The sequence below is a fragment of the Suricata suricatta genome, chromosome 12, assembly GCF_006229205.1.
Source record: "Suricata suricatta isolate VVHF042 chromosome 12, meerkat_22Aug2017_6uvM2_HiC, whole genome shotgun sequence".
NCBI lineage: Eukaryota > Metazoa > Chordata > Mammalia > Carnivora > Herpestidae > Suricata > Suricata suricatta.
The window spans coordinates 86185224-86198317 of NC_043711.1; the positions used below are offsets into that span (position 1 = coordinate 86185224).

Here is a 13094-nt window from a genome sequence, read left to right on the forward strand (position 1 = left end):
ACCAGTGCCCTCGTGAAAACCCTTTAATGATTTTCCATTGACATGACACGCACAGTTTCCCTCCTCACTTTTCTGTCCGTTACAAGCTGTCTCAAGGTACGTGATTGCCACTGCAACCGGGCTACTCAAAGTGTGTATATATATATATATATATATATATTTTGCATATATATATATATATATATATATATATATATACAATTTTTTTTAAGTTTATTTTGAGAGAGAGAGAACGAGCAGGAGAGGGGCAGACAGGGAGAAAGAATCCCAAGTAGGCTCTATCAGCACAGACCCTAATACAGGGCTCAAAACTCACAAACTGTGAGATCATGACCTGAGCCGAAATCAAGACTTGGGTGCTTAACCAGCTGAGCCACCCAGGCGCCCCAAAGTACATTTTTTTCCCTGCATATTCTCTGAGAGACCCTTATTTGTGGGAAAGTGATGGTTATAGAATTTTGGGGCATAGAGAGCCCAGGGAATCATCTCATGTTCAGTTCCCTCATTTACAGGTGAAGAAACAGAGGCTTGGAGAGGGTATGTGACTTATTCAGGATTATTTGAAAAGTACATGGTACAGCTAGGACTAGTGTCCAAATTTCCTGAGCCTCATGCTGTCCCTTTATGTTGTCCTTTCTGCACAGTATAGGATTTTGTCAGTAATTAAAGGCCTGTTATCTTTACAAAGGTGAACGCAAATTCTGTTGAGAGTATATGAGTAGAATCTCATGAATCTATAAAATGAAAGTGAGACATTTCCCTATAATTCAGAGATGAATGAGTACCATCACAAGTTTCCACTGTGTGGTAGTAAGATACAGTGACTTTCATGTCAAATGGCTGGGGCCTTTAATCATCGCCCAGTTCCAGAAGTGCCGATTCCAACTCCTTCCTGCATGCACTTCTTTCTTCTTTATTCCAGACTTAGGGCTTCTTTGACTTTCTTCCCTGGCTTCTGCCTGTTATTTATGATTCCTCCAGCCTCCTACTTACTCCCAAGCCATCTGCTAAGGAGTCTAAAATCCCAGTGTCCCCTCTGGGTTTCCTGGCCTGAGGGGTAAGTGTCAGCGCTCTTCTGGATTTTTTTAGGACTCCCCTACTCTCTTTCCCAGTCATTTCACTGAAGTCTACTAAAAATACAAACAATTGGGATTTTATAGATCTAAAAGGACATTTTAATAGTTTACTATAACAGTATAACAGAAGAAGTGAGAAAGCAAAGTTTGAAAAAGTTTAACTCTCACACCAGGACAAAAGGAAGGAATAAGGAGGAGGGTTCGGATCACTCAGGAAGTCCATCCTGAGTTCTTCCTGTCCTCAACCCCCCATTTCCTGCCCCTGAACTTCTGCTGGTATGGAACAGTACCTGCCTATGGCAGACAACGGTACATACGTAAGGTGAGGGTGAATATAACATCAGCACCTCAAATACCCTGTCTTTCTTTCTGCACTGAGGTTGTTCCCAATATTGGAAGTTAAGAGTATTGGCTAGGATAGTGCTTTCCAAAAATGGAGGTCTGTGAGATAATGTTAGTATGTTGGTGAACATCATTTTATGTATTGTTAAAAATGTGTTTCAAAAATACATTATTAGCACACCAAAATTCAGTTTTTCATTTAGAGGAATGATACACAATTTCCTTTTAAAACAGATTTAAGTTTAAAAAAAGTGGTTGATAGAAAGTAAGATACCAGTACTTACAGTATGAGAGTATGGCAGAAACCACATAGGTGGTACACAGAGGATGAGAGTTCCGGAAGCTCTGTGCTAGGGCTTTGATTACTAGAGGCTCTATGGTTGATAACAGGTGTATTTTAAATGGTGGTTGTCTGAAATAAAAACTTTTTACACCAATATTTTATTCTAGATGATTTTTTCCCTTCTGTCACTGTGCTGGTCCGGGGAATGTCTGGAAGACTTGCTTGGGCACAACAACTCTGCCTTTTACCCAGAGGAGCAAAAGCAAATCAGAAGGTATCCATTAGAAGTTACAGGGAGAGGACTAGGAGAGAGCGAGTGTGTACATGCGAGTGTGCATGTGTGTGTTGTGATTTAGAGGCTAGATAACATTCCAACAGCATGCATTGATAAAATAAGTATTTTCGATCCCAGCAAGGGTCTCAATCGATTGGTTCATATCAGAATCATCTTAGACTCTCGTAATTACTGAATAACTCTTTAAAGACATCTTCAAGGCAGGTGTATTTTCAAAAAGCTTTCCAGGTGATTCTCACATCCACTGATGATTAAGTACTGTTCTGAGCTGTGGGCTCATTTTTTTATGCAGTATTAAATATACTAAAACTCAAGTACACACCATACATGAAAAAAATTTGGCCAGACTCTTGATCTCTCAGGTGATGAGACTTAGTTTCAAATTATTTTCATATGATTTATTCCTGTATAATTGGTAATATGCTCTGTAAGTTTTAAAATATACTGTATAATTTAAATCTTATTTGGAGTGGCATAGTTTATTTTCTTTATAACATTTGTAATTTTGTAAATAAAATTTGCTCATGGGAGAAAGTTGGAAAATTCAGATACTAAGAAATTTTAAACCATCTGTACTCTCACTTTCCAGAAGTAGTCACTCTTAATATTTTAGTAATTTCTTAACAATCTTTTTTCCTTTCTGTGTACAATAACATTAAATGTAATTTGAGTCTTTTTTTATATTTTCTTTTCACTTACTCTATTATAAGCTTTTACTGATGTTACTAAAAATTCCTTAAAGTATCACTTTATAAAACGTCACCAGTATTTAAGAGAGACAGTCACAAAATTGGAGCATGTGTCTAAAATCATTTTAACATCTTAGGTGTGTCTTTTAGATGTGTTTTCACCCCGTGAGGAGCACACCTCTGTTTTCACTTGGTGGCATCATACAGATCACATTCTGTCAACAGTACTGTAAGCCACTAGATTAGCATTAAAGACCAGAGGAAGGAGGAAATCAGGAAAGGAACTAAAATTTATAGATGCTTTAATGTGTGCCATATACATTTTTATTTAATCATTACAATAACCTTGTGATGGATTATTTCCATTTTTCAGATGTGAAAACTGAAGCTGCATAGCTAATACACATTAAAGCAGGGATTTGGAGCCAGAGGATCTAGATTTGGTGTTCATTTGAACTCACTGTCTAGAGAGGCCCAGAGGAGCTAAACTTGTACTCTGTTATATGGGATGATTTGAGAACTCTTGAGACAGAGGGAGGTTTGAGCCTTGATCTCTGAACTCCCTCATCCATTGGTTTACCACTTATTATGGGAGTCAGGCCTAGGGCAGTTAGAGGTATACAGCCCATTTATCAGTCACAAAATCTATAAGTTGATGAACATTTTTATAAAAGAGTACACTGGATGCAGGCTGTTGACGTTTGGTGTTAGCAGTGGTGTTTGTAGGTCCTTACTGAGTTCCAGTGTTATGCGATCCTAGCAAAACAGGCATCCTAGAGACCAGGGAAATACATGTTGTTACAGATGGCCCCGAATGTAATACACATAACATTATTTGTTTTATTTTCACAGCTTTTTGTACCTGAACCTCGTCCAATTCCTAAAAATGATGTTGGATTTAAATATACTGTCAAACATCGACCATTTCCTGAAGAGGTGGATAAGATTCCTTTTGTGAAAGCAGATCTGAGCATTCCAGATTTGCATGAAATTGTCACTGAAGAAGTAAGATATTGTCCGCTATGGCTAGGGGAATGATCTTAAACACTCTTGAACAACTGCCATGGTCAAGACACTGCTTTTTTTGGTGTTACTGGGGGTGATTCATAAGATGACCTACATCTCTGTCATCCAAGTTACCATGTAGTAAGACAAGTGTAGTTTGTGGCTGATTGAAAGGCCCTGGCATCTCCTAGGTGTCACTGGGCTGCCTGCGCTGGTCCATGGTAGGATTCACAACACGATGGGGCCATGATCAGACTCTAGTGAAGTATATTGGAAAAGGGAGACGTAATTTAGAGACTTTGATGACAGTCCAGGCAGGGAAAAGGAAGGACTGGCTAGCTGACTGATAATGGAAGTTGAAGCACATGGAATGTATTGTGGGGGCAGGGCCAAGCAGTCATCCTTTGATTAATGAGGGAAGGAAAAGAGCTGAAAACTTAGATTCTGAACCTGAGTGACAAAGGAGATACCAGTGCTATTTACAGAAATATGGGTTTGTTAGGAAAAGGGCAGGTTTTGGAGGACAAGAAAAGTTATTTTAGATTAATTTAGATAATTATATTACATAATTGGTATCTTAGGTCAAAGGAAAAGGATATTAAGAAGTGGGGACAGAGGTATGTCAGGGCATCAGAGAACAGAAGGGCAGGAATGGAGGCTGCTTATACCAGCCAGAGAGCTCAGGGAGAAGGTGCACTAAGTAGAGGCCCCTGGGTTTTGGCATGAGTGTGCAGGTGACCTTTGAGAGCATGTCCAAAAAAGTTGGGGACAGAGTATAAAGATCTGGGTGGTGAATGGTTAATGAAACACAGTGAACATAAACCACACTGTTAGCAGTTAAGGGAGGTGTACAGAGTGGGTAATAGCATGAGGAAATGGCCTAGCTAAGGCAAGGCAAGGCTAGTTTTTACTTTTCTTTTTTCTTTCTTTTTTAAAAATTCATGGATACAAGGAATATGAACATGCTTAGAAGTTGAAAGGAAGGAAGCAGTGGAGAAGGGCCTGTGTCTGCTACCACTGTAAGATGGACTGGGAACATGATAAGTAGTAGAGGAAGGCCCTGCAGGCAGTAGGGTCAAGAGCCTTTATGTGATTGTGTCTAGGAAAGCAATATTTCTGGTAAGGAGAGAAGGAGATAGCAGGTGGCAGTTCAGGGACACTTAAAGGTGAGGGAAACTGGAGGAGCTTATATAAATTTTAATTTTAGTTCTCAGCAATGATACAAGGAATAAAAGGTAGCTTTTAAAATTGCCTGGTAGCCCAGCCCGGGTTAAGTAGCATCGTCCATATTGAAATTATTTAACTCACACTGTTGACTTTACTCAGCAGTCCTTGGGATCTGCAGGCATATGTACAAATTTGAGTGGTGTGGAGATTGATAGAGGTAAGAATGTGGTAGAATAAGAAACAAGATGGCCATTTATATGTTTAGAAGAGGGTATTAGGATGTTTCATTTGGGGTTTAGGCTTCAGTGGGAAGTAGATGAAGCCAGGATGCTAATGACCTGGGAAAACGTGAGAAGGAATTAAATGCTCACAGTGATGAGGAAGCCCAGCTCAGGGAGTGAGGGTGTGGGAGAGCTGCAGGAAGGAGGCTTATGGTTGGAGACAGGAATTTCAGAATTAAAGCTCTTTAAAGTCTAGATCTGAGATACAAAGTATATTTATGGATGGCCAAAGCTGTGAAGGTTGAGAAGGGGTGGTAGAAATGCAAGCTGAGTTGTTGGAAGTATCATCGCCTATCAGAGAGGATGGAGTTTAAACTAGGACTGATGGGAAGGGAAGCAGAGGGGTCATGGAGCATCTCTGAGAGTAGAGTGGGGTAAGCCATGTGGACAAAGACTTTAAAACCTGAGGGGGCCACCACTGCAGGTTGACGGGGCACAGTGATCTGGAAGAGGGGGTGAGAGCAACAGTTCTGCCCCCTTTCTTGCGTGTTTGAAGGGAAGCAGAGACAGAATGGGTTCATTTACAGCAAGGAGATGGACTTCTAATTGTTGAGGTGATAGGGGTTTTTTTGGTATTTGTTTCAACCTTGAAACCATGTGTGCTTGGTTGCATACTCTATTGAATTAGAACTCAGTGTTGATCACTGAAAATTATTTCATTTTCCTGCTTACAGCTTTATTTTCATTTTCAAATTAAGATTAATCTGATTACTTTTATGATAGCTTCCTAAAAATGAAATATTTGGTTGATTTCAGTTAGAAGAGAGACATGAAAAATTAAGGAAGGGCATGGCTCAGCAGATTACGTATGAAACACACCTTGAACAACAAAGTGAGGAAGAATTGCAGAAGAGAAGTTTTCCTGATCCAGTTACGGATTGTAAGCCTCCACCTCCTGCCCAAGAATTCCAAACAGCACGCCTCTTCCTTTCACACTTCGGATTTTTGTCCTTAGAAGCATTGAAGGTAATCTTCCTAAACTTCTATGAGTAAATATATTCATAAATTAACATTGAGCTGATTCTAACTAAAACATTTTATTGAGGATAGAAGGAATTAAAAAAATAAATGTTACTCTGCATATAAGTAAATGAAATTCTGTGTTGCTGTAGTTTTTACTATACAAGTCCAAGAAAGTTTGCTCTGCGAATCCTCCCAGAGTTCTGTCTGAGGGGGCTGCTTCGGTAATACGTCCAGCTCTAAAATTTCCTGAGTAATGTGTGACTCATATCACATATATAAATGAATTCTACAGGTTAGAAAAAGAATGTTAAAAATCTTCCCCCATCAACATTTATTACTGAAGGTATGGGCTATAGCGGACTCTGCTCTTTCACACCACTTTTAAAAAATAACACGTATTTGTGAACCAGGAACTTAACGTTCTGCAGGTTCTGGGATCAGACTAGCTATGTTGCTTGCCAGCTATGTGGTCTTGGGCAGTTGCCCAACTTTTCTGAGTCTTAGTTCCTCATCTGTCAAATGGAGATGATAAACGTGTCCATCTCATTGTGGTTCTGTAAGATGCTTCATGTTGTACTTAGCACAAAGCCAAAGCCAGCCTGTAAGGTAAATATTGTCATTCTTCTTTTTCTTAAAGTAGGCTCCACACCCAATATGAGGCTCAAATTCATGACCCTGGGATCAAGAGACAAGACTCACATATTCTACCAACTAAGCCAGCCAAGTGCCCCAGTATTACCACTATTCTTAATTCCATTATTCTTAAAACAGTTTTACAAGGAAAGTGATACTGTCCCTACTTTGCAGATATGGAAACAGGCTCCAAAATGAGAAAGAGCTTGCCTGAGGTGGATTTGGAGTTTGTACTAAGGCCTTGTTGTTTTGAAAAGCACAGCTCAAGATTGCCAGGCAAGAAATTGCTTATTGCACAAGTTGTCCCTTGCCCTCACTTCCTAACAGTTACTTGGTTAAAGGCCACTTAGCTTTTTAGGAAAACAGGGGCAACATTGTTGATTTTGGATTTTAGCAGATGAAAATGTTCCGTGTTGTAGAAAAGTGAGTTAGCGTTGGGGAATATCAACATTAAAAACTTTTAAAATGCAGTAGAAACGAGAAGAGAGGAAAATAATGAGACATACAGTGGCAAATATGGAAGGCAAGAAACAAAGATACAACCTGCAAATGATTAGTGATATTCCTAAAGGAGAAAATTAAACAGAGTAGAAGCAGTAAATAAAAATATATTAGAAGAAAAGTATTACATTCTGTGGACTGAAAGGAGGCAAGAAGAACCCTAATGGAGCTGTCCTATTATTATAATTTTTCATTCGTATTATCTATTCTAGTTGATTTTTTAAGCTTTCAAGAGAATAATTCTCATGCTTTCTTATCTGTGTCAAGACAGGAAAAAGTCAGGAAATTACCTGGTATATTTTGTGAATCTTAGCCTAACTCTAGTAACTTGGCAGCACACACGTACAAAAAACTATAAACTAATCTTAACTTATACATATATGTGTAGAAGTATTAAGGACAAAGCTAGTAAAACTAAGTTCAAAAAACAAACAAAAGCTAAACCAGGACTAGTAATGTAGGTCCGTAAATGGCAACCTATGAGAAATTAGAAGCACCCTTTGTTAAAATCAGAGGCAAAGGGTATCTGTTTTGACCACTATTTAATACTGAGAATTTGTTAGTCCATAAAATTCTTTTTATTTTAAACTAGTCTTGGGTTAACAGAAACTTGCCCCCAAAAATGTATAGGGAGGTTACCCCCAGCATCTTACATAGCTATAGAACAATATCAGAACCAAGTAAGTCAATGAAATATTAAACGAAATAAGAAGTAAAAACTGTTGGAAAGAAGACAGTTTATAGGTAATATGACTTTCATTAGACAACCACTAAGGAATCAATAAAATGTTTAAAATAAATGAGTTTAAGATTACCACACAGAAAAGTACAAAAATTAACAACTGTTGCTTTAATATCCTGTTAAAACTATAGTACAAAAGTACTCTATTTACAATTGTGATATAGATGAAAGTTACCTGAATGGTGTACAAGATCTACAGAGAAAAACTTTAAAAATTACTAAGAGATATAAAATGTGTATATGTTACATTTCCTGGATTAGAAGATTATTCAGAAGAACACTCTGATGAAATAGCTTTGAAAAAAGAAAAATTCGAAGGCTTTGTCACATGCTACAGATTCACAGTCCCTTATACAAAATTTCAAATTAAAAAGTGAAAACCAGTTTTTTTGTATGTTTTGTAGCAAATCCATTTAAATAGCAAAATCTGGCCTGAATTGACAACACGGCTATTTGTAGTCTTTAATTATTTCACGTAGTGTGAATACTCTTCTGCTTGACTACAGAAACAGTGTCTTTGGTTAGAGGGTGTTGCTCCAGTCCTTGCTAGGCATGTTGTGGTATAGACAAGAAGACCAGGCTCACAGTCCTTGCGAATGTAGAAAGGAGTAACCTTTGCCATCTCTGGGGCATGTGTTCTTGAAAACTACCATGGATGACAAAACCTTGGACAAGGTCAAGATCTACAAGAAGATAAGAAGATAAGGGATTAGGGGGAAAACAAAAAAACTTATTTAAAAAGTTAATAGACTCTGTTTAGTAGAGCAGTTCTAGGTTTGCGGGACAGTTGAGTACAAAGGACAGAGAGCTCCTAGGTACCCCAACTGTGCCTCTCCTCCCAGTTTGATCCTGTGATTAACATTCTGCGTTGGTGTGGTTGGTTTGTTGACATTGATGCACCAGTATCCGTGCATTACTAACTGAAGTCCATAGTTTACAGTAGAGTTCACTCTGTATTGGACAGTTTCCCAGGATTTGACATATATACTATGTATCCACCATTACAGTATTATACAGAATAGTTTCTCTGCCCTAGGAATCCACTATACCCTGCCTCTCATCATCCTTCCCTCTCTGCTTCCCCCAACCCCTGTCAACCATTGATTTTTTTTTTACTGTCTCCACAGTTTTGCCTTTCCCAGAACATCATATAGTTAGAACCATACAGCATTTAGCCTTTCCAGATTGGCTTCTTTCACTTAGCGATATGGATTTAAGGTTTCTCCGTGTCTTCTTACGACTTGATGGTTCATTTGTTTTTCATTGTGTGGATGCATTGTAGTTTATCCATTCACTTATGGCAAGATATATTGGTTGCTTTTAATTTTTGACAATTATAAATCTGCTACAAACTTTATGTGCAGGTATTTGCTAGACATAAGTTTTTAATTCATTTGGATAAATACCAACATGTGCAATTGCTGTGTTGTGTGGTAAGACTATGTCTTTCTTTGCAAGAAACCACCAAACCATCTTTCACCGTGGCTGTACCATTTTGCATTTCCACCAGCAATAAAATGAGAAAAAAAAAAGCATTAACATTTTTTTCTAGACAGCATGATTTATTATAGACAAAATAGGATCGGAAATTATATACATAGTATGATTGCAGTTGTCTTTATAAAAAAGACAAAAGAATTGGAAGGAAGTACACAATAATTTTAAATAGTTTCTGTAGGATTACGGTTGTCCTTATTCCTGCCACTTTATAAATCTGTCAATACTTTTTTTACTTAATGGTTATTAAACTATGAGCAGGTATTGCTTTTGTTATTAGAATAGTGAAAAGAGATAATAATTTTTCATTTCTCCTTTTTTCCTTTGGTGGTAGGAACCTGCAAATAGCCGCCTACCTCCTCACCTTATTGCACTCGACTCCACGATACCTGGGTTTTTTGATGACATCGGGTATCTGGATCTCTTGCCATGTCGTCCCTTTGACACAGTTTTTATTTTCTATATGAAACCAGGTCAGAAAACAAACCAGGAGGTAAGATTTCTGAATTTGGGGGTAATTTTTTATGCTGTAAATGGCTACTTGCCTTGTGCTTATCCATAGTAGGAGATGGGTTATTCTTGATGCTTAAAGACTTGTTGTGAACCAGTTGAGAAATGGAATTAATGAAAATCATGTTGCTCAGAGTCCTGAGACTTTTGACTCTCAACAGAATGTGATTTAGAGAGGAGCCATAGTATGTCTTTCTTCCCATTAAGGAGTTCAGATTGATAGGACAAAAGAAACTGAAATACAGAAGGTTAACCACACAGAAAGGTTAAAACTAGGCCCAGTTGCCTAAGAGTAAAACAGCAGCAACAAATACTTACTGAACATCTTCTGTGTGGCTCACCATGGCAGGGCATCAAAGTGAGTAACAGTCTTTCCTCTTGAGGAGCTCACCTTCCAGCTAATTTCACAAGCAAGTAATTTCAGTAGAGGCATGTGTAAGGTACAGTGGGGAAAAAAACACCCGAAATAAAGTAAGAGATAAAAGTGGAAGACTAAGTAAAGCTTAAGTTAAATGAGACTTAAATTGGATGCATGTAACAGACTAGGAAAAGAATGAAGAAAAATATAAGGTGAGGAGAAATTGAAAACAGAGTAAAGGACAGGAGATTTGCATGCCTATTGGAAACAAATAGTTGAAACATGAAACAGGTTGTCAGTTACCAGCTTTTGACTAGGAAAGGGCCAAAGAAAGATGTGTCATATATAGTCTTAGATGTGTAGGGCACTAGGACTACATGATTTTGGAATTTTACTGTAATCCTTATAAGACTGTTAGTTGATCAAACTGAACACACCTTAAGAAATTTACCAAAGTCACAAAATGTTACCTTATATTAGAAGCACTATTTCAAATTATTAGTGAGCTACTAGAAAATGAGATTGATTTATGAGAAAGTTCTTCTCATTTCCAGTTATTGATTCAATAAATATTTATTAAGTGTCTACTGTCATGTGGACAGTAAGTAAGCAAGATCTTCAAGGTTTCCGACCTCCCAGAACTACTAGCTAAGGGGGAAGGCAGATGATTACATAAGTAGCCATAGTAAAGGGTGCTAATGAAGCGTGGTATAGGAGCCATAAACAGAAAAATCCAACCTCATTTTAATAACATGTCCTAGAGGAAAAGACATTTTAGCTGTTATTTGAGGTTATGTTCACAGTAGATAAGGCAGGTTGTTACTAACAAAGTCATAGCATGTGTAATGGCCCGGGAGGTAAGAGAGAATTCCATCTTCACAAAATTGTGGAGTCCAGTATACTTGGAACTTGGGACAATGTGGGCTTATGGTAGGCAGAGATGAGACTTCTGAAAGAATCCCAGAATGGGATTGAAGGGGTGTTAGGGACTTGTTTGGAAGAGGTCTAATAAATGGTTTATAGGAGAATAATAGGGCCATTTTTCTCCTTCCTGTAAAAGACACAAACCTTTGCTCTTGAGGTAACTCTTAAACTAATTCAGTTTCCTTAGCTTTCTAAGAACTGAGAATGATTGGAACAGTGCACATTTTCTGCAGCCTCCTGTAGAATGTTGGAGCCCCGCCTTCCCTAACCACAGGGTGGATTTAGATTAATTTCTAGCTGCCAGCCCATGGCCTACAGGTTGATTTGACTCATGTGTTGCATCTTGACGAACTTTTCAGAAATTGTTTATTTAAAAGTTTCACTTTTGAATGAAAACTTTAATTGAAAGACAACAAAGTGGTTGTCAAATCAATTTCCTGGCACTTCAGTGAATACGAAGGGCTCTGGGTGAACTGAATAGATGTACTTCTATCAAGAGGATTTAAGGGAAGATGACCTGGCTGGCAATTTTTTGCCCATTGGATTGACAAGTAACAGATGTGACATCACGTATTTTGACCGGATCAAGCCGCTGTATGGTATTGACATAGATTAGTTTTGATAAACCACATTTCGGAGCTTTTAAAAATAGTGATTCCAGGATCCCTCCTCTGCTGATGCTGATGTGGAAGGTCTGCAGTGATCCAATAAGAATCTTATGTTTAAGAAACTCCCCAGGTGACAGATTGATGTGTCCCTGGTCCTATAGAATCTGTGTCAGCACACCCCTATCTGAAGTAAAGGATGATTCAAGTCTCTATATGCTGATTTTGAGTGCTACAAATAGCTATGCCTGTTGTTGTATTCAGTGTCATGTGATTTTTTAGATTTTTGCTTTTGTGTTGTATGATTTCTTTGTGTTTTATATACATAGTTCATGTGTTCATACTTCTAATATTCTATTACAGGTATTGTAAGTTGAATGATCTTAGATTAAGAACTGTAGATCAAATAAGTGAATTAATTTAGTCATTTATGCTCACACAAGAATAATTTTAATAGAAAATTAAAGTTAAATAAGTGTTCTATAAATATTATTTTCTTAAAAGTTTATTTATTTATTTTGATAGAGACACAGCGTGAAGGTGGGAGGGGCAGAGAGGGAAGAAGAGAGAGAATCCTAAACAAGCTCCACACTTTCAGTGCAGAGCCCAATATGAGGCTTGAACTCCCAAACCAAAGTGTGAGATCATGACCTGAACCAATATCAGGAGTTCGGTGCTTAACCAACTGAGCCACCCAGGCGCTTCTCTAAATATTTGTAAATAAAAGGTTTAATGAAATGTTCAAGAAAAAATATTCCCTGAGTGATTTTGATAGATGCTCCCCCCCTACTTTTCATTTATAATTTGTAGAGGATTTCTCATTTTCTTTTCTTTAGCATAGGGTTTTCAACAGCAGCACTACTGCTATTTTCGGCCAGATAATTCTTTGTTAGAGGAGCTGTCCTATAAATAGGTCATTTAGCAGCATCTTTGGCTTCTACTCAGTAAATACCAGTAGCACTCGACAGGTTGTGATAACAAAAATGTCTTCAGACATTCCAGCTGCCCCCTGGTGAGTGAAAACACCCCAGTGAGCACCACTGTTTTAGAACAAAGTACTTTTCTTCTTGAGCCCAGTAAAAAGGTGTTAAACTAGTAATTAGTGAAGAGGGAGAGAACCTTCTGGTAACTTTATTTTTTTCTGGAATGGCTTCATTCTCTTCTTAGGACTAAGAGGAGAATGTTTTCATGCTTTTTTGTTAATTATACCTAATCTTTATTGG

The 13094-nt window shown here is 37.9% G+C and overlaps 1 protein-coding gene across 3 annotated transcripts in view; it reads left to right on the plus strand.

The window, feature by feature from the left end:
* Nucleotides 1-13094, plus strand: part of RALGAPB (Ral GTPase activating protein non-catalytic beta subunit) — an 88808-nt gene that overhangs the window by 57468 nt on the left and 18246 nt on the right. For all 3 annotated transcript variants that reach the window (XM_029919306.1, XM_029919307.1, XM_029919308.1), the window contains 4 exons: nt 1869-1975; nt 3538-3690; nt 5895-6104; nt 9809-9967. In XM_029919306.1, the coding sequence (XP_029775166.1) occupies nt 1869-1975; nt 3538-3690; nt 5895-6104; nt 9809-9967 (629 nt within the window). The remainder of the gene's footprint in view (nt 1-1868; nt 1976-3537; nt 3691-5894; nt 6105-9808; nt 9968-13094) is intronic.